Source organism: Capra hircus, unplaced genomic scaffold (genome assembly GCF_001704415.2).
Source record: "Capra hircus breed San Clemente unplaced genomic scaffold, ASM170441v1, whole genome shotgun sequence".
Lineage (NCBI taxonomy): Eukaryota > Metazoa > Chordata > Mammalia > Artiodactyla > Bovidae > Capra > Capra hircus.
The window spans coordinates 526,645-548,115 of record NW_017189962.1 but is presented as its reverse complement, the minus strand read 5'-3'; the positions used below and the strand labels follow the sequence as shown (position 1 = coordinate 548,115).

The window sequence follows — 21,471 nt, the reverse complement described above, 5'->3', positions numbered from 1 at the left end:
AAGAAGCAACAGTTAGAACTGGACATGGAACAATGAACTGGTTCCAAATTGGGAAAGGAGTGCGGCAAGGCTGTATATTGTCACCCTGCTTATTTAACTTCCATGCAGAGCGCATCATGCAAGACGGCAGTCTAGATGAAGCACAAGCAGGAGTCGAGACTGCCCGGAGAAACAGCAATAACCTCAGGCATGCAGATGGCACCACCCTTATGGCAGAAAGTGAAGAGGAACTAAAATGCCTCTTGATGAAAGTGAAAGAGGAGAGTGAAAAAGCTGGCTTAAAGCTCAACATCCAGAAAATGAAGATCATGGCATCGGGTCCCATCACTTCATGGCAAACAGATGGGGAAACAATGGAAACAGTGACAGACTTTATTTTCTTGGGCTCCAAAATCACTGCAGATAGTGACTGCAGCCATAAAATTAAAAGACACTTGCTCCTTGGAAGAAAAGCTATGACCACCCTAGACAGCATATTAAAAAAGCAAAGACGTTACTTTGCCAACAAAGGTCCACCTAGTCAAACTTCTGGTTTTTCCAGTGGTCGTGTATGGATGTGACAGTTAGACTATAAGCTGGACTATAAGAAAGCTGAGCGCCAAAGAACTGATGCTTTTGAACTGTGGTGTTGGAGAAGACTCATGAGAGTCACTTGGACTGCAAGGAGAGCCAACCAGTCCATCCGAAAGGAAATCAATCCTGAATATTCATTGGAAGGATTGATGCTGAAGTTGAAGCTCCAAGATGTTGGCCCCCTGATGTGAAGAGCTGACTCATTAGAAAAGACCCTGATGCTGGGAAGGATTGAAGGAGGAAGGAGAAGGGGACAACAGAGGATGAGATGGTTGGATGGCATCACCAACTTAATGGACAAGAGTTTGAGCAAGCTCCGGGAGATGGTGAAGGACAGAGAAGCCTGGTGTGCTGCAGTCCATAGGGTTGCAAAGAGTTGGACATGACTGAGCAACTGAACAGCAAATTATGTTCCCAATTTTTTTTCATGTGACAGTGGAAAGAACTATTACAGTCATTCAACAAGTACCAGCTGAGCTTTTACTATGCTCCAGACACTGTTATGAGCAGAGCAGCAAACCCCACTGTTAAAGATGGGAAGTCACTCCCTGACTCACTGAATATCCCTTATGGAAAAAGATTATCTTAAAAATTCCTCCAAAATATTGTCGTTTCTGAAACATGAGCACACTTCCCTTCACTGGGCAACAACGTGTGTGAGACAGCGTGTTCCATCTTCCCCTTCTCACACTGACTGCCAGGAAACTCAGAGCTGACTTCTGTGTCCATTGCAGTAGCTGCCTTCACTACACAAGTTAGAAGCAACAATCTCTTCCTTCAACATATTTTTGATATGCTTTTAATTATGCATTGTCTGTTGGTCATTTATTTCATGTCACTTCAAATCCTTTGAAAGTAGATTGAGCAGATATGAAAAAAATTACTTATGCTATTGTGTGTGTGTTAGTCACTCAGGCATGTCTGACTCTTCGTGACCCCATGGACTGTGGCCCGCCAGCCTTCTCTGTCCATGGGATTCTCCAGGCAAGAATACTAGAGTGAGTAGCCACTCCCTTCTCCAGAGGATCTTCCTGACCCAGGGATCGAACTGAGGTCTCCTGCCTTGCAGGCAGATTCTTCACCATCTGAACTACAGGGAAGGTCCACAATGCTATTTTAGCCATACACAAATATCCATTTGTTGGTAGATTGGTGCTTCTCAATAAATATTTTGGTCAGGTGCAATAAAGGATTCTATGGAAGAGGGAACATGGTAACTGTGAGTTATAAACAAAAAAGTATAGGTGTTTTCTGCGAGTCATCACTTTTCCCTTTGATCCCTCTCTGTCTTCTTGTCTCTTACAATCACAGGTATAAGGGAACAGATTCTGGTTTAGGAAAGAAGGATCAATCCCTTTGAGCAGAACACAGATCTGGGGAGGCATGGTACTTGCATGGTCTGTGGGGGTGAGTCTTCTCAGAGAAGGAGTCAAAAAGGATGCTGTATGCATCTCCGTGCTTCTCGGATGGAAAGCGAGGTGCTCAACAACACCTGGCCCCACTGATGTGGGAACCCTTGCGTCTCCGTGAACTTATGTCTGACTCTCTGAGCGCATGTGTCTCTGAGCACACGTATCTTCTCAGACCCTCTGATGAACTGCCAGCTTCTTGCTCCTCTGATCTGATTAAAGTGATGTCATCAGTACGTCAAACCAAAGTGATGCTCTGCGGCCCGTCCAGATCTCTTTGGGCTGTGTTACAACAGAGAGCAGGAAAGCCTGAGGGTACGGAGACGTTCTGGGGTCTGCTAGAGTCTGTGCCATGTGGTATAGCCTGCTTCTGATTCTCCCCCTTGTGTGGGGTCAGAAGAGGGCGTCCCCAGCCCCGTGGCCACACACCACAGTTCAGAGGTCTGGCTGTGCACCGCCTCTGGCCCGGCAGCTGCAACCACGTGGGGGGACCGTACGCTAGAGACCTTGGGGGTTCAGTGTCATTGTCTGGAACCTCTCTGGCTTCAGACATGGGGCTGTGAACTAAACCACCATCAGGCCCTTCCTCCATGTCTCAATCTCCATGTTCCCTCCAGCACGTGTCATCATTTTTGATCTCCCATCTCGGCCTTCCTTGCTGGGATGGCTCTTAACCCGCACAACAAGGAACCAAGGTGGGTGCTCTGACAGCCATCACAGACGTCCCTACCAGTCCCTCACCTGCAGTGCAGGGAAGTGAGAGCCCGGGGGGCTCACTGCAAGCTGCTCCTGGCCCCGAGCCCCATGTTCTCCTGGACCTCACAGGGTTCACTCTAAGAGGGGCATGACGATCCTTCAACTCAGAACCCGGCTCAGCAGCTCTTCAGACGTCTAGGTGTTTCCCTTTCCAAGTGGAATGACCTGCGTAAATGGCCACAGGCCCTCTGGGGGAGGCCCCAGGGAATGTAGTCCTCTCCTCCAGTGGGCAGTCCCTGGGATGAGAACTGGCTCACGCCTGGAAACTGGGTAAGGGGCTGTGACATTCTATCACACTGGGTAAGGGGCTGCTGCATCCAGGAAGCAACTTTCCTGGGCCCCTGAGTCCTGTCTTCAGCTTTCTTTGGTTGCATAAACTGAGTAGTTCTCCTGCTGGCTGGCTTCTGTCCTGCCCCGATGCCATGCTCGCCTGACCATCGCTGTAGCTCTTCCAGCTCGGCACATCAGGACCGCCTCTGCAGCCTTGCTGCACAGTAACTGCTCCCAGCGACTTCCGAAGTTAAACATCACCGTCTGGCCTCTATCATGTCACCGCCTCGTCATGCTCACCGTGAGCCCAGGGCTCCCTGTAATGAAATCTCGGCCCTCCACCCAGTCCTGCACAGCCAGCACATCCCTCATTGCGTTTGGAAATGGAGCGTCTCCTGGGCTTTCCTAGGCACTGACCAGGTTTCCTGGGCTCCTGGAGCTCATTTCCGCTCCTGTCCTCAGGATGCTGTCCTCAGCTGTCTGCCACAACCACTGGGCATTTCCACTTCAATTCATGTGGGATGCTGCTTCTTACAAGCTTCCAAAGGCCCTACAAGGGGTGCGGAGTCCCGGCCAGGGTGCTGAATCCCGGTCATGGTCCAGTGACGCTGCGTCAGGGGACTCTAACCTGGTCCCCCGTGATGGCAGTCCTCTCCTGGGCCCAGCGCTCTTTGGCTCTGCTCCTGACTTTGCTCCCCCGGTCCTTCAGCACATTTCCCCCGTGTGCAGATCCAGCACTTTCCCAGCTGGGAGAGGCTGCTGTGCTGGGGAGGGGAGACGGGCGCAGGGCACAGGCGCCCTCCCCCATCATCCGTAAGCACAGACGGCGCGTGTGCCTGTGCCAGGGGAAGGGGCACACCTCTGCAAGGGCAAAAAGTCTAGGAAGGCTGGGGTTCAAGGTTCTGAGTGCCTTAGTCCAGAGGATGCTCCCTCAAGCCTCTGGGTCACAGCAGCCTTCCTCGGGCTGGGCCTGCAGGTGGCCCTGGGGCGCTGGGACTTTCGTGATTAAGCCCTCACTCTGACCCACAGCTTTTTTGTTTCTCTGGTTGTAGGAGAGTTACATGGTGACAAAAAAACCTTTTTGTCACATTTTCCTTAAATGGGTGATCTTCTCATTGCCTCACCCTCAGCAAGAACCCTCTGGTTCCAAAGCCAGGTGATTCCTGCTTTTCCCAGCCTCCCTAGTGCCTGAAACGCTGCACTGCACTGTGGCCCCCCCATGCTCAGCTCAGATGCAGTCACTGGCAGGTAGGGGGCTCCTAGCTCTCAAACCCCATCACAGAGGCCACTCCTAGAACACTCCTGCCCCCGACTGTCTTATGCTTGTTTCTCTGGAAACAGACTCCGAAGCAGAGATCGGAGTGTGCAGGCCTTTTTTGGAAGTGTTCTCAGAAGGGGAGTCCTGAGAGGGAGCAAGGGAAGGAAGACTGCCCTGGAGAGCAGCTGGTCAACAAGGCAGCTGCTCCCAGGGCTCAAGCAGATCCTCGGAGAGACTTGGGAGCTGGGGGTGCTTTCCAGTTCCCCAGACGGAGGCAGAGCCCTCCCAGTTCAGATCGAAGGAAGCCTGGCTTACTGCAGGAGCCCCCGAGGTCTGCAGTAGGGTGCAGCAGCTCTCAATGGGGCCTGGACCAGGGAGGGCTGCTGCCCTAACCTTCCTGTTAAACCCCAGTAAACACCTCCTGTGAAGCTCTTGAGCAGATAACCTCCAAGAGATGACTGAGGACCTGGAAGGAGGCTCAAGTAGTCTGGGTAAAGAGGACCATTAACTTTTCTCAACACATACGTCAACATCTCTTTAAGGATGTGAGGAAAAGTAACAAAGAGAACAGGCCTCTCTCTTTATTATGCTTGTATTCTGGTGTGTGTGTGAGTGTGTGTGTGCTTGTGAAGCCAGAGGAGGGGAAGAGGATGTGAAGTCAGTAGATACAGAAAATGCTCTGAGGATGGTAGCCTGGGGGCAGGGAGGACAGACAGGAGTGCACTTGGCCTTGTGAGAAGCTAGGAGCCAGGGTGGCCCGAGGCCCGGGCCCGGGCAGGTTGGCAGCTGGAGGGATCGGGTCTCACCAGGACTGCCCGCTGCTCCAGATCCCAGGTGGCCTGCAGCGCCTACTCTGAGGGGGTGAGCTGGGCCGCGGAATTCTTTCCCGTTTCCATCTTTAGATTTGCGTTTCTTAAATCCCTGTGCATGTGTCTTCCCTCCCACGCCCCCGACTGGTCCCCACACCCAGCGACACTCGCCGCCCCCCGCACACCCGGCTGCTCAGCCTGTTTCCCCGGCAGCAACCAGCCCGGTCGCCCCTCCGGCTGCTTCCCACTGCACCCCCGTCCTGCCCTCGCCGCCGGCCTGTACCCCGCACTCCCCGCTGCCCGGCCAGGATTCCAGTGTGGTTCCTGGGATGCTTCGCGGATACAGAACCAGCCCCTCGGGCCTGGGATGTGGGCTGAGCCTCCCCGCCCCGCCTCCTCGCCCTCAACCAATGAGCGGCTGGGATCGCTCCGTTGGCCGGACGGTGACGCCTCCGCCCCCGCGGCGGGCTTTGAGCGACCGGGGCAGGGGGCGTGGCATCTCCGCCCCCCGCCCGCGTCCCCGGCCAATGGGCGGCGTGTGGGCGGGGCAGGAGGCGGAGCGAGCGGGCGCGCGGGCGCGGGGTCTAGTCCGGACCGCGGGGACTGCGCCGCCGCTCGGGCTCCGGCTGCTCCGCGGGACTCGGCTCGCGGATCCCGGCGGACCCAGCATGGCGGTGGAGGAAGAGGGGCTCCGGGTCTTCCAGAGCGTGAAGATCAAGATCGGTGAGTTGGCAGGAGCAGGCGGGGCGGCGGAGTCTTCGGGGGGCTCGCGGCGGCCCCGCCGGTCCCCAACCCCTTCGCTGGGGTCCACGGCCCTGGCGCCTTCCAGCGATGCGCGCTCCCCGGTTGCGGCCCCCTCCTCACCTCGAGAGAGCGTAGCCGCGGCCCCCTCCCCCAGCACCAGAGACGCCCAGCAGCGGCTCTCTCCCCGCCTGCCCCGAGGGCGGGCTGGGCCGAGGGGGCCGGTGGCCCTGGGGGACGCAGCGCCCCGCCGCTGGCGTCCCCTAGTCCCCGGAGGCAGGGTCGACTGCAGCGGGGGGAGGTGCTCCGTCGGACCTGGGTCTGGTCCCCAGGGACTGCGTATCTGCGTGTGCACGAGCGCGCGCTCGGGGGCTCTCCGGATGCGAGAATTTTAGGTGCTAGAAACACCCAGCTTGGGGTTCCGCGCCTCGCTGAGTGCGACACCCGGACACTTCCTTTGCTGGGGACGTGGGAGCTCTTGCACCTTCCCTCCGGGACGAGGGGCCGAGCGGGTGGCTGACCGGAGCCTGGGTGTGCGGGTGGCTGTGTAGGTGGATGTGTCTGACTGTGTGTGTGCCGGGGCTCTGGCCCAGGGCTCGCTCGGGGCAGGGCGCCAGGACAGCCACCCCCTCCCCCTTCCATTGAGAACTGGCGGAGGGAGCTCTTGGCCACCAGGGCCTGTCATTCAGGTCGTGTCCCCACAGGCGCCTGCCGCTCTCACTGGACCCAGGAGCTGGGGGAGGGGCTGGGCGGCAGTGTCTGGACTTCCTGGGTTTATGTGGAGAGACTTGCTTTTTCCCACTTCTGACTGGGAAGGGTGATGTACAAGTTCCCCCGAAATAAGACTGGCGCCTGGAGTGACCGTTACCCGCCACTGCCATTGGCGTGCCGGCTGAGAGGACAGCTCCTGCTGGAGAGGGCTTCTAAGGCCGGCGAGAGTTGGCCTCTCAGGGTCCTTGCTCACTGAGCCCCCGGTCCTCCGCATTCCCATGTGGAAAGGGCCTCTGGGAACCATGCCAGGCCCCCAGTGACTGCTGGAGCGTCAGCTGCTGATGACGTCTCATGCTGCTCGGGAATTCCAGCCACCCCAAATCAGCGTGTTGTTCCCTGTCTGCTTTATTTTGGTTTATGGATCATCGCTGAGACGCTGTTGATATTTGGCTCAGAAGCACCGCAGATAGGACGGGGGCCGCACTTCAGCCCTGAGGAGCTTGCCTGGGGAGGGTTTCTCTTGTTTGCTTGGTTGGAATCTGCTGTCACTTTCTGCCGAGAGGTTCAGCACGGCCCTCCACCTGAAGTGAGGCAGGGAAAGTGCCTCTCAGCCCCAGGGCCAGTGAGCATGAAGGGGATTCACACCAGAGGCCTTGAGCTGCTTCCTTAATCCAGAGACAGGAAGGGGTGGGGCATGGCCGCGGGGGGTGTGCCGAGCTTCTGGGTGCAGCAGGCAGGAGGGGGTCTGGGGATTTTGGAGTTCGAGCCCCGCACGGCCAGCCTGGACTCGTATCAGGAAGCCAAGAAAATTGATTTCTTTCCAGAGTGGCCCAGTCCAAGAAGCAGAGGGCGAGGAGGCCCCCACAGGTCCAGGAGAGGAACTCTGCTGGCCTGGCAGGACGCCCTCGGGAAGACTCTGGACCCACACAGATGGCCCGGGCCTGGAGGGAAAGGGCTTGGAGATGCTGCTTGGTTAGGCTTTCTCTCTTTCGTGTGTGTCGCTTTAAACGAGTGAGAGGAGCGCCCGGCTCGGTGGGGGATTAGAGCAGCCACTGAACATCTGCTGCCCCAGCCCCGCGTGGGGACGGGTATTATTAGAGCCGTTGGAGACCCCCTCCCTGTTGTGTGGGGACGGCAGCAGAGAGGATGAGCAGAAACGCCTGTCCATCGTGGCCCAGCTCCCTGGCATGGTTTCAGCTCTCAGAAGCCCCCGTCTCCTCCCACCATGCGGGGTTGTCCCGTCCTTGTCGCTGGGGCTTGCAGGGAGCAAGGGCCTCCGCAAAGCACAGGTAGGGCCTCCTCCTGTGCTGGAGCAGAGGCGGTCTGAGCCTTGCTGCTGACTTCAAACCTGGGCCCGGTCCCAGAGGCAGAAGGCGGGAGCCGGTGAAGGGGCTTATTCTTGTTCCACTGTGAGTAGGAGGGCCTGGTGGGTGGTGCCCCGAGCTTTCCACTTTTCTCCTCCTTCCTCTGCTGTGGCCAGGCTTGACTCTGACTTGCCTGAGTGCTGGCCCATGGAGGCAGGCCAGTGAGGAGGGACACCAGCACTGGCCCAGAGGAGGGGCGGCTGCACAGGCGGCACACCCACCTCCCGGCCCCGGGAGACCCTGGCGGGTCGGCCATTCGTGTTGAGCCCTGTCTCGGGGCTGGCTGGCAGCATGCCCGTGTCTGCTGGTGGCCCAGCTGGAAGACACAGGGTAAGCAACCCCGCCTTCATGGCCTCGTTTTTCCATTTGCAAAATGCCGGCAGTCATTGTCTACAGCATCCTGTGGGAGCTTCCCTACCCGCCCCCCGCCCCCAGAAAGAGGCAGAGGAGCTCTCCCTCCGGTTATGCCCTCAGCAGCATCACTGTCTCTAGCGCGGGGAGGAAAGGCAGCATGTTTTGGGGAGCTGAGAGTCCTCTGGGGTGGGGCTGTAGTCCTCAGTCTGAAACGTGTGGTGGTACTTGGTCATTGAGAGGCTAACGCTGGGGAAAATGGGAAGAATCTCTTCCTTTTTTTCCTCTTCCCCTTTCTTTTTCCTTCCACCTTTTGCAAATGAGAGAATACATAAGAAAGTGCTGGGGAAAAGTAAGGTATTTTTATTGTAACTATTTCGAGTCCTTGTCTTAAAGAACCTGTGTCTTTCCCCACTTAAATCTCGCAGTTATTTTGGATGGTTCTTCTGCACGCTTGGCTATCTTACCCGTGGTCTATCTTTGGTAACAGCAGTGTCTCATGTCAAGCGAGGCTGAGCACACTTCCTATGAGGCCACTTTGAGGAAGTGTGCTCCTCTGACTTTCCGTGAGTCAGGGCTTTAGCCCTGGGAGGGGCGCGACTGCAGACGCGATGGGTGCAGACCCCCAGCGGGAGCCCCCTGCCCCGCGCTCTCGTTTGGGCCGGACGCTCTTCTGGGACTTGCGGCACGGCTGTGCTTTCCAGTGATGTTTCCCTTTTCCGTGACAGTTACTCCCTGTTTTTAAAAGTGTCGTCTCAATAAATGTGTTCAGTTAAGAGCAATACAGAGGGGTTTCCTCTCAAGCTAAAAAACAGAAAATCCTAGCCTTGCACTTGAGAATAAGAAAAGCTTCCTTAGCCCGGCCTGTAGCTGGACTGCTGTCAGGTTTGAGGGCATCTGGGATCTGTGCTGAGTCCTGAGTGAGGCCACAGGGAGGCCTTCCTTCTTGGGCCCAGAAGTGGCCCCCCTCTCCCCAGCGCTCAGAGCAACCGCCCCCTTCCTTCTCCATCAGCTGAGACTCTGCCATCGCCAAGGGCGAGGGCAGCCTGGGTGCGGCACACGCAGTAGCGGGGTCGTCCCGTCTCCTTGGCCGGCTGTGGGCCTGCCCGCTGGCAAATGCACCCTCCCAGAAGCAGGAGGCCCCTCTGGCTGGGAGGGAGCGGGGAGGGACCCTGGGCAGCCTGGCAAAGAAGCCCTGGACCTCAGGGGTTGAGAGTTCAGGATTCCAGGTCTGAGAATGACTTTTGACCTGATTTCCACTGTGGGGAGCGGTGGTGTGCCCAACACAGGGTCTGTGAGGCTCAGATGAAGGCTTGTAAGTTGAAATGGTTTTTAATAGAACGGCTTAGCAGGGCTCAGTTGGAGGACATGGTCTGTGAACATGACGGGTGTTGTCACAGAGTGTGTGTGTGGGCGTTTGTGTGTGCGCGCGCACCGGTGTGTATGTGTGTGTGCGTGCGTGTGTGTGCACGCGCATGGGCTGTGTGTGTGTGCGCGTGCGCGCGGGGGCGTGTATATGTGCGCGGGCATGTATATGCGCGCGCGGGGGCGTGTGTGTGTGCGCGCACATGCACGCAGGCGTGTGTGTGTGTGTGCACGCTCGGGCGTGTGTGTGTGTGCGTGTGTGTGTACGTGGGCGTGTGTGTGCGCGTGTGTGTGTGCACGCGGGCGTGTGTGCGCATGTGCGTGCACGTGGGCGTGTGGGTGTGTGTGTCTCTGTGTGTGTGTGTGTGAGAGAGAGAGAGAGAGAGAGAGACAGTGGGAGGAGGGGCTGTGCTGGCCACACACGGTTCTTGGCATCGGGGGTTTTATATTCTCCCCAGTGCTCCGATTCTAAAATTAACCTGGATATTCTATTAACCGAGCTAGGCTCTCAAGCTATTTTCGGCCCCTGAGGACCAGTGTGCAGGCTGGCTCTGCCTGGGGCAGTGAGGTCGGTCCTAGCCCAGCTCTGGCTTCACCTGCGTCCTCACAGCCTGCGGTGTTGCTGTCGCCATCCAGGGAGGGTGGTGAGGGCACCCGCCCCAGCCCTGCCTGCCAGCTAGTGGGGTCCCGTGCTGCCCCCTCGCCATGCTGTGAGCCTGGGCGGCAGCAGCCACCTGTCCCCCCGGAGAGGACAGGCCTGTGTGAGGACGGGGCGCGAGGTCCCCGGGCACAGGCGCTGGGACACAGGTGGGGGCACAGAGCTCGTGCAGGTGGCATTGGACAGGAGCAGGGACCGAGCCGGCTGCCCCCACGGAGCCCGGCTCGCAGGGAGCAGGCCCTCAGGGGCAGGGCCTGGGGCACGGGGTTGGCACTTGGCAGGAAATGTCTGGACTTCTCTCAAGCTTGCGAGGCCAGTGCTCGAGTCCATACTCACACCTCCTGAGGGCGTTTGGGAGTCAGCGCGTCACGCGTCACACTGTGGAGACACCCCGAGTGGGAGCGAAGCTGAGAAGCGGCGCTTGGAAGTCACACCTGAAAGTGGAGGCTGCGGGCACCCCTCCTGCTTCCAGGGGAGGGGGGCCCACTGGGCTCTGGGCGCTCAGGACGGGCGGGGGCCTGAGGCGGAGTCCTGGGCAATTGCTGGCTGACTGCAGCTTCAGGCTCGGCCAGGCGGCTCGGCCTCAGCCTGCTCTGTTGCAGGGAGAGGAGGAGCGGGCCCAGCCCCAGGCACGGCGGAGCCCCGGAGGCCCTTTGTGTGCGGCTCCGTGAGCCGTGTGAACAAAGGCGCTGCGGTGCTCCAGCCTTGGTGTTAGCTGGTGCAGTTGGAAGCTGCTTGTTCAGTTAGTCCTGTAACAGGCTAGGGCTCCTGCTGAGTCGGGAGAGGGAGGTGAGGTGGGGAGGTGGGGTCGGATGCCTGTCCTCTGCACCCCACTGCCAGGACGGGGGCCCGTGTTCCTGCTGCTGTCGGGCACTGGTCGTGCTCAGGAATGCTCCGAGGACTGGGAAATGCCAGCTGAAGGGGTAACTCCACAGTGGCAGCCCTGCAGCTGGGAGGGCTCTGCAGCTCTCAGAGAGACGAGCGGGAGCCCAGCCAGGCCCCGTGGCCTGCAGGAAGCCACGGGTGTGGCTGAAAAGACAGTGGTGTGAAGAGCCTGCTCGCCTCCGACGGTCCCCAAGACGAGCAGGGAGACAGACACGCATGGAAACGACCCCACGCACGTCTTTCCGCGGGACCCCAGCTGGGGAGTGTGGAGACACTTGTGTAGGAAGAGAAAACGGATCTGTTGGAAGAAGCAGGACCATTACTGTTGTGTATATAGATGGCTAAATGAAGAGTTAAAGATCACAGCCGCTTAGAATGTGAACAGAACCGTGCTCTGCGGAGGATACCGGGGCCCAGGAAGACGATTTCCTGGACCGCAGAGGCTCAGGCAGGCATGACGAGTGGGGGCAGCCACCCAGCGCAGGTGAGGGAGGCGGGGGCCTCGAGTGGACGCGGATACGCGGACGTCTTGGGCTGCAGCCCTGTGGCCAGGAAGCTCTAGCCCAGATGACGGGGAACTTAGAGTCCCGCCATCCACACAGAGGACCCGGTGCTTTTCTTTAAGTGTGAGGCAGCTTCCGAATTCAAACAGCTTACACGTTCAGATTGCAGCGTAATTGCGCTCTCTGTGGTCAAGTTTCCCGACTCCATGTGCAGCTCGCGCCGCGGGCTGGACCTCTGTGTGTTCCCACACGGCGCTGCCGGGGGGCTCAGAGCCGCTCAGCGTCAGTGTCCAGGACGCCTCTCTGCTGGATGTGATGGGTCAACAGGAGCCTGGGGACCAGGTGGTGGCCTTAGTCCTCCGAGTGTCTGCAAGCCCTCCTGTGTTTCTGTACACAGGTGGGTCCCGGCTGGCCGGGTCTGTCCTAGGATGTGGCCTTGTCCGTTGTGGTTTTCGAGCAAGCTTGCAGCCCGTAGTGGGGATGGTCAGTATCCCACAAGGACCCGTCAGGTAAGGCCGTGTGTCCACCCTGAGGCCTGCCCGCTGCGGGGGCCTGGACCCCCCTCAGGCTCGATCTGCATGCGCCCCTGACCCCTAAGTCAGACCAGGAGTGTCTCTGGGGCCTGTGTCCTCCTCTCGGCATAGTTTCTGCTCCTGTTATCCGGATGGGTTCCGAAGCATAAGAAGTGGCTGTCCCAGCCCCATTGCCAGCAGGATGGGACCCGAAGGTAGAAAGTCGTGGCAGATGACTCGGGGTGCCTCGGCGTCTGGAGCTGCAGCCAGTCGGGCTGTGCTCCGCTAGCCTTGTTGCCCTGTTGCTGCTCCAGAGACAGTCCGTCTCGCTTGGTGCCCACTGGTGCCTCCACAGAACCAGGACCAGGGCCTGGACGCCAGCCTCTCCTGGGACTGGTTCCCCCTCAGCCACTCTCCAGAGCTGGTGGGATCCCAGGAAGGGGCCTGGGCTTCTGGATTTTGGGGACATTTAAGTGAGGGATGCTGACAATTAACCTTGTCTGGAGATTTGTTTTGAACTTGACAGTGGATCCAGTCGGGTATGATCTGTGTGCAGTCAGTTCAGTTCAGTTCATTTCAGTCGCTCAGTCGTGTCCTACTCTTTGCGACCCCATGGACGGCAGCACACCAGGTCTCCCTGTCCCTCACCAACTCCCGGAGCTCGCTCAAACTCATTTTCATTGAGTCAATGATGCCATTCAACCATCTCATCCTCTGTCGCCCCCTTCTCCCCCCACCTTCAATCTTTCCCCGCATCAGGGTCTTTTCCAATGACTCAGTTCTTCACATCAGGTGGCCAAAGTATTGGAGTTTCAGCTTTAGCATCAGTCCTTCCAATGAATATTTAGGATTGATTTCCTTTAGGATGGACTGGTTGGATCTCCTTGCAGTCCAAGGGACTCTCAAGAGTCTTCTCCAACACCACACTTCAAAAGCATCAATTCTTCGGTGCTCAGCTTTCTTCACAGTCCAACTCTCACATCCATACATGACCACTGGAAAAACCGTAGCCTTGACTAGGTGGACCTTTGTTGGCAAAGTAATGTCTCTGCTTTTTAATATGCTATCTAGGTTGGACATAACTTTTCTTCCAAGAAGCAAGTGTCTTTTAATTTCATGGCTGCAGTCACCACCTGCAGTGATTTTAGAGCCCCCCAAAATAAAGTCTCTCGGTGTTTCTGTTGTTTCCCCATCTATTTCCCATGAAGTGATGGGACCGGATGCCATGATCTTTGTTTTTTGAATGTTGAGTTTTAAGCCAACTTTTTCACTCTGCTCTTTAACTTTCATCAAGAGGCTCTTTAGCTCCTCTTCACTTTCTGCCATAAGGGTGGTGTCATCTGCATATCTGAGGTTATTGATGTTTCTCCTGGCAGTCTTGATTCCAGCTTGTGCTTCTTCCAGTCCAGCATTTCACATGATGTATTATGCATGTAAGTTAAATAAGCAGGGTGGCACTATACAGCCTTGATATACTCCTTTCCCAATTTAGAACCAGTTTGTTGTTCCATGTCCAGTTCTAACTGTTGCTTCCTGACCTGCATATGGGTTTCTCAAGAGGCAGGTCAGGCGGTCTGGTGTCCCCATCTCTTTCAGAATTTTCCACAGTTTGTTGTGATCCACACAGTCAAAGGCTTTGGCGTAGTCCATAAAGCAGAAGTAGATGTTTTTCTGGAACTCTTGCTTTTTCAATGATCCACCGGATGCTGGCAGTTTGATCTGTAGTTCCTCTGCCTTTTCTAAAACCAGCTTGAACATCTAGAAGTTCACAGTTCACATACTGTTGAAGCCTGGCTTGGAGAATTTTGAGCTTTACTTTGATAGTGTGTGAGATGAGTGCAATTGTGCTGTAGTTGGAGCATTCCTTGGCATTGCCTGTCTTTGGGATTGGGATGAAAACTCACCTTTTCCAGTCCTGTGGCCACTGCTGAGTTTTCCAAATTTGCTGAAATATTGAGTGCAGCACTTTCACAGCACAGTCAGGGCCTTTATTTCTTTCTGTGCGACTCTCCTTTCCAGAGGCCACACAGAGTGGTTCCCTGGGACCTCCCGTTCCAAGCCCCTCCTCACACCGGTGACTGAGGACAGCTGCTGGTGCCCCTGGGTCTTCTCTGTAGCTTTGTCTCGTGTTTCTTTCTTTTAAGGAAAAGATGTCCTTTTCCTTTTTCACTCTGTTGGAGGGACTGGAACTGCCAGTTGGCCTGAGTTTGTGCTCCGGCCTTTTGCACTCCGCTGGACCTGCCTGCAGGGCCCCAGACACGCCGGGGAGCAGAAGGCGTCCCTGCGGACGTGGTAGTGTCTGAGTCTGGTCACGATTCTGTGCTGTGTGCAGGCGCGCGTTTTCACCGGCCCCTCCCTCGAGGCTCAGAGCAGCCAGGCCACTTTCCCAAAGTCACACAGCGAGAGAGGTGGCCGCCTCAGGAGTCTTGCGATGAACTTGTAATTACCCAGGCCAGTGAGGAGCAGCCTCTAGGGTGTGTGGTCAAGTCACTTCCTCAGCAGACAGCTGACTTCCCTCCAGGCACCCCTCTTCCCTGAGAATCTCGGAGAGAGCATCTGGGGACATTCTCAGCCAAGCGACACCTGTGAGGTCAGGACAACGAGGTCAGGGCCTGCTGACCACCTCCCAGCCAAGGTTCTTGAGCTGCTGGACAACTGAGCAACTTCAACTGAGATCACACTTCAGATGCGGGACTGGGGTCCACGTGGACAGATCCGGAGGCTGGGGTCCATGTGGACAGAGCCGGGGGGCTGGGCTCCCCATGGACAGAGCCAGGGTGCTGGGCTCTGAGTGGACAGAGCTGGGGTGCTAGGCTCCATGTGGACAGAGTCGGGGGGCTGGGCTCCCTGTGGACAGAGCCGGGGGGCTGGGCTCCATGTGGACAGAGCCGGGGGGCTGGGCTCCCCGTGGACAGACCTGGGGGCTGGGCTCCCCGTGGACAGAGCCTGGGGCTGGGCTCCGTGTGGACAGAGCCGAGGGGCTGGGCTCTGAGTGGACAGAGCCGGGGGCTAGGCTCCATGTGGACAGAGTTGGGGGCTAAGCTCCCCATGGACAGAGCCGGGGGGCTGGGCTCTGAGTGGACAGAGCCGGGGGCCTAGGCTCCATGTGGACAGACCTGGGGGCTGGGCTCTGCGTGGACAGAGCTGGGGATCTGGGCTCTGAGTGGACAGAGCCAGGGGGCTAGCCTCCATGTGGACAGAGTCGGGGGCTGGGCTCCCTGTGGACAGAGCTGGGGGCTGGGCTCCAAGTGGACAGAGCTGGGGACTGGGCTCCCCGTGGACGGAGCCGGAGCCTGGGCTCCGTGTGGACAGAGTCGGGGGCTGGGCTCCGTGTGGACAGACCTGGGGGCTGGGCTCTGTGTGGACAGCCTGCAGGCTGCTGTTTGGTAAGAGCAGCGTTGTCTCTCCCTGACGCCTGCCCTCTGGCTTCTGACCATCCCTTCCTCCTGCTGGCCCAGGGGTTGCCTTATACAGGAAAAGCTCCCAGACTCGGCAGACAACAAGTGGTGGTGGGGAGGAGTGGGGCTGTTGAACTTGGGGGTGGGTGTGGGGGAGGAGACTCGGTCCCAGCCCCAAGCCACTGGGCCTCTGGTTGGGCCCAGCTCACTGGGGGCTTTCCAGGGCGAGCTCAGATGGGGCACAGAGCTGTCAGCAGAAATGCAGGAGCAGGAACTGGTTCCAGGAATCCCGTCAGTATGCAGACCCCAGGGGACGCCGCCGCACAGGCTCCTTGTCGAGGGCTGCAGTGGGCTGCTGTGATGGGTGGGTTTTCCCATGGCCTCTGGGGTGAGGGCGGGCTGGGGATTTCCAGATTGTTCAGGCCTGTGGCTGGCAAGCTCAGCCTTCTCCGGTGGCCCTGCTGGCCTGTCGTGGGGCTGACCGCCATAAACAGCTTTTAAGTTACGATCAGACGATTGCATATTTTATCTACTTTGTAGGGGTGACTTTCAAGGGCAGGAACTCTTCATATATGATGCTCACATAGAGGACACACCCCACCTGTGTGCGGTATGTCCAGGGCCTTCTGGCAGGATGCAGGGTCCCCAGGCTCCCCCAGAGAGGGCTGTACCCTCGAGGCAAAGGGGTGGGCTGGGAGCAGGAATCGTTTGCCTGCAGCACCTCAGGGGGCTCCTCTTGTCAGAGCATGGTTGTGTGTGCACACACGCCCGGGGGCAGTCTCGGGGCAGCGGAGCGCTGTGCGGTGACGGGAGGGGGGCCGGTTGGCGGGCCCTGCGGCGTCAGAGACCCAGCCTTGCCTGTGCAGCAGGTGCGCGGAGCTTAGAGAAGGTTCCAGCTCCTCAAGCAGCTCTCACTCCATTTCGTCTGCTGGGCGCGGTGGAGGCTGCAGACACACTGCAGAATCACAGGGCTCGTGTGGGCCAAACCCGGGGCTTGTGGGGGTGTGTTTGGGGCACCTGCCATCTGAGAGCCCTGAGGGTAGCTTGGCCAGGTCCTAACCTGTTGGGGCCTCGCTGCTGGGACAGCTGCCTTCGCAGTTTCTGTGACTTGAGCGTTTTTTCTGTAGTTGTTTTTGATTTCTTCATGTTTTGTATGGTGTCAGAAACCACTGGCATTTTTGGTCCACAAGCCAGGCTCTTCCTGTAGCTTCTTTTCCTGCCTGTGTCCAGCTGCTCTCTCTCCTGGCTGTGCTCAGGTGGGAGCCCCCAGCCTTTGATGAGCTCCTAGGACCCTGGGCAGGGCCGGACTGCCGGGAGACCACGGGGACAAGGGAAAGGACGTTGGTTGAGGCGAGGGAGGCACTGTGAGCAGGGCGCATGAGCCGAGGCGGGTGGGGAGCCGGGGCCCCCGAGTGTGAGGCTGTTTCCTGCCCGCCTGCCCTGGTGCGGAGCCCAGCTCCCTGGAAGCGGCACACTGCCTGGTGGGACCTGAGCCCCGAGCTGGGTGGGCTGCAGCTGCCTGACCACCCCAGCTCTCCAGGCTGTGCCCTGAGACCTGGCGACTCCTCGGTGATGCCTCCCAGACGTCAGGAGGGGCGGCCAGAGGACCCCGCGCCTCCTGAGCCCAGCTGGCCCCATCCTTCTGGAGTCCCTGGCGTTCCTGTCTCTGTTCATCACTTCCTGCTCTGCTCGGCTCCGCCTCCATATCTGGAGAAGGAGTTTCTCAGCGTTTGGACCCAAGCATGTGTTTGTGCACATCCTGACCGGAAGGAAAGGGTCTTGGAGGCAGAAAATCCCTGTGTCCACGGTTTTTTGTTCAGTCTCCTGACTTTCTGTTTGCTCACTTCGTGGCGGGTGTTCCGGCCTTCTCCGCAGGGCCTTTCCCTCTCGGCCGGCGTCTTTCCCGACAGGCAGGCCTTCCCGGCAGGAGTGAAGAGGAGGGGCAGGCTGGGCTGCCCGAGTAGAGGCTTCTAAGTCTTTTTCACCTGCGCCCGATTCAGTGTGATTGGTAACAATTAGGGTCTGTTTGTTCTGAAACCGCTCCTGCCGGCCGAACTGGCTTTGCTACCGCTAGCTGGGTTAGGACCCCCAGTTTGGTGAATGTAAGAATGTTGGTTTCCTGAAGTAGAGTTTCTGCAGCCAGTAGGGGCTGATGGCTGTGGGTGTTGGCCCGAGCACATGGAGCTCTTCAGCCCCCTCGTGCTGGAGGCCAGTCTGGATTTAGTCCAGAGTTAGTATCAGGGGGCTTGAAAGTGGTCAAGGCACCCTTTTGGACAGAAGGTATCAGAACAGCTGGGAAGTTTCTACATGTCTCATCTGGGACGTGTTAGAGTTCTGAGTCAGGGGTGGGTGGGCAGCGTGTGGAGGTCAGTGTAAGGGACCTGGCTTTTCAGGGTCATTCCCAGGCAGCAGCGGGAACTTTCAAGTTGGCCTAATGTGATCACAAGGACTGGTTGCGGGAAAATTAGTTTTCAGAATCTCTTTTCCCTGCACATGGTGCTCGGAGGCCATCCCAGGGGTGATTCTGAACCCCCTGGACTGGCCCAAGGGTGGGGTGGCAGTTGCCTCCCTGGTTGTCCCATGGCAGCTGGACGCCGCCTTCACAAAGGCCTGTGGACTGATGGACCAGGCGTTCCTCAGGCCTTGCCTTCCAAGGGTTTATAGACTGATTGGCAAATAGACGCACCCGTCTGACACACGTTATGGGAGTAACGGTAAACGGGGTTTTCAGGCCTTGGGGGCCGCTGAGGAAGGCTGGAGGGATCTGTCTGCTCCTCCCGCTCCCCCGGGAACAGGCACCCCGGTGTGCACACACGTGCACGAGCGCACACACACGCGTGCAGACGTGTACACGGCATGCTCTGCACACAGCACGCTTTCCAGACCTGGGGACTTCTCAGGAATGGTAGACACTGTGCACAAGGATTTCTAAAGGCAGTGACCCCCGTGGAGCAGGAGCAGTGCCCGCTTTTGTTGTCAAGAACACGCTAACTGTCAGCACACCTTTTCTGTTCTGAGGCGTGGCTTGTCCGAAGGTGCCCCGGTGAGGGGGGTGCAGGGCACTCACCACGCCGCTTGCTGGACACTGCTCCCGCTCTCACTAGCAGACGACAGCGCTGTCTCGTCCCGAAGGTGTCTGAGGCCCCTTACAGAGCAGAGGCGGGAGGGCGGCAGGCAGGACGCTGCTTGTGGGTCCCCGTTAGCGTTTCCAAGGTGCGAACCTCCTCAGGTAAAGCAGGGCCCTGGACGCGGAGCCTGCTCGGGGCCCGGCTGTGGTCCCGCACTTTGGTCTCTTCCTCCTCAGGGTCCCTCGTCACCTGTGGGGTCCTCGTAGCGAGGGTGCAGGGTGGGGGACAGAAGGGGAGCGGCCGTGGAGGACACGAGTTGCAGGTGAGGCTCTGGACGGTGGTGACGTGAGGGAGCATCTTCTGGGAGGCCCCCTGCCTGGGGCATCTCCTGGCTCTGGGAGCTGAATGACTCAGACGACACCCCAGGAGCCGTGTGGAACCAGCAGGAGGCCCGCTTGTTCCTGCCTCGAGAGCAGACATCTGGGGTGGGTGACAGCCTCCCCATGGTGCTCCAAGGGACTGCTGCAGGCTCATGGTCCCCACGGGTGCCTGGGCAAGTGTGTCCAGACCTTTTGCTTTCCTTCAGAGCCCAGTTCTAGCCAGGGAACCACCCCGTGGGGGCAGGTGGTTATGCTCAGGGACTTTTTGTTTGTCACGCTGGTGGACCCGGTGGGTGGAGACCCTCCCCTGCAGCTCAGCGCCTAACTGTGCACAGGTGTGTCCAGGAGAGGGGCTGCGGTGGACCCTCATGAACACCTGATGGGTCCTTCACACTCTCCGCCTTGCCTCAGGAGTCTGGGGCAAGGAGCAGCTAGGTCCCGTGTCTGCCTGATGGAGAGATGCCCGCGGTTGGACCAGCAGGTACTGCGTGACGGCTTGGGGTGTGGGTGAGGAGGGCAGGACCCCGGGGCAGGGACCCTGTGGCCAGACAGCTGGGGACACCTCGACTCTGTATCCTATGGTGAGTCATGACCTCTGTGCGCCTTGGCTTTAGTGTCTAAAATGAGGGCACTGAGAGCTATTTCGCAGGGTCGCTACAGGGTTGAGTGTAACTGGGAGGAGAGAGGGCTCAGAAGGGTTCAGACCTGCTGCAATCACAGCGTTCGGTCCTTGAGCCAAAGGTGCTTTTGTGAGCAGTAGATCCAGGGCTGGGCTGCGGATTCTAGGGGCAGATGCGGCCGTGTTGGGAGGGCCGGGCTCGTGTCCGCACAGGGGTCTGGCCATACCTCCCTGGCCCCGCGGCCTAAGCGGCATCACCACCCCCGCGAGGGAACCCCAGGGTGCGTCAGCTCCTGGGCCCGTGCGTTCTCTTTGGAGCGCGGGTGCTTCTGTGGGCAGCCGACTGTGACTTCAAGGCGAAGCGCCCACTGAGAAACTCAAGCTCACAGTCGGTGCAGACCTGTGGGAGCAGATGCTGCGGCGTCACCAGGAGGAGGTTTCCCGAGGCGGCAGCGGCCAGAGGAAGCGGGGTCAGCTTCTGACTTCTGAGCGTGTCCTGGGGCACTTGGCATGGTCGGGAGGTTCACACGAGGCTGTGTGTGTTTGGGGAGAAACAGGAAGAACAGCCCCCGTTAGGCACTTTAGGTGACAGTTGACGTTATTTACCATGTGTTGCATTCTGTGACTATTTTTCCGGATCAGTCTGTGGTTTTCTCTGTGGCTCGATGTCCTCATGACGAGAAGTGGGCGTTACTGACCCAGTCAGATATTTTGTAAACCTGGGGTGCTCTCTGCGGTCTCTGCAGCCCCCGCTGGGTGGGGACGGCGGCCCCTGTGCTGACTTTGCCTGGAGATGCTGGGGCGCCGCCCAGTCTCTTGTCTTGCACTGGGACGAAGTGTGAAGGTCACCCACCAGTGAGGGGCGCCCTCGGCGGGCTGAGGCATCTTGCTGTAGCTGAACCCCTGCAACCACGGCCTCTCCACGGGCCGGGCTGCTCTCTGGATGTGGACACTGGCCGAGGGGGCGTTCTGCTCCAGCCTCCGATCCCCGGGGAGTGGGGCTGCTCACAGATGCTTCAGGGGGTCTGTGTCTCTTGCACAGGGAAATGCGGCTACTGAAGAGTCAACGCCAGGCGGGGTTGGAGGACGTGTTCAACCCACTCTCAGGCTCATTCTAGAAACTTGCCCCAACTTTATTAATGGATGAGAGAAAACAAGGCTGGTGAAGAGTAAGGAAAGCAAGTTGCTTTGATGCACACACTCAGATAGATGATAAGGGTCCACTCATCTGGCCCGTGAAGTTTGAAGACCAGCCAAGACTAAGGCGTTTCCAAGGCGGGCTGAGGCCCTGGCAGCTCTGTGGCCCTGCCCTGAGGGCCCCAAAGTGTGGTTAGAGCCCACTTTGGAAGGAGCGTGTCACGAATGTACTTGAAGTGATGAGTCTTTTTATGGTGCTGCTGGGAGGCCGGTCCAGCGTGTGGGCCTGGGGGCAGGCCGTACAGCCACACCTTTCCTGGAGACACCAGTGCCCTGGAATTTTCCCCAGGCACTTCGGTGGCAACCGCAGCGTTCTGTAGTTCTAGCTGTTCCACCTGGAGCAGCTGTAAGTGGGGACGATGTCAGCCCCATATCCTGGGCCCACACGCCTTGAGGTTGAGAGTGTGAGGAGCCCCGTGCAGACGGGCTGAGCTCTGAGAGAGTCGCTGAGACAGAGGTGGCCGTGAACGGGCCGTGAGCGCCTGGCCCAGTGTCTGGGCTAATGGGAGGAGCCCGTGATGAGCAGAGTGGGGCAGTGGACCGAGAGCAAGGTGGTGGCACCGCAGGGCACCCGCTGCCCTCCGAGGCCCCGGCACCAGAGCGCCCGCTGCCCACCGAGGCCCCAGCACCGCAGGGCGCCCTCT

The 21,471-nt window shown here is 58.5% G+C and overlaps 1 protein-coding gene across 2 annotated transcripts in view; it reads left to right on the top strand.

Moving 5' to 3' along the window:
* The first annotated feature begins 5,665 nt into the window (after positions 1 to 5,665).
* RASA3 (RAS p21 protein activator 3) overlaps positions 5,666 to 21,471 on the top strand; it is an 82,047-nt gene continuing 66,241 nt past the window's right edge. Inside the window, exon 1 of one of the 2 annotated variants that reach the window (XM_018044975.1) lies at positions 5,666 to 5,798. In XM_018044975.1, the coding sequence (XP_017900464.1) occupies positions 5,744 to 5,798 (55 nt within the window). In that variant the 5' untranslated portion in view covers positions 5,666 to 5,743. Of the gene's footprint in view, positions 5,799 to 19,407; positions 19,493 to 21,471 lie in introns of those variants that run through there. The other variant, XM_018044976.1, reaches the window with a different exon arrangement.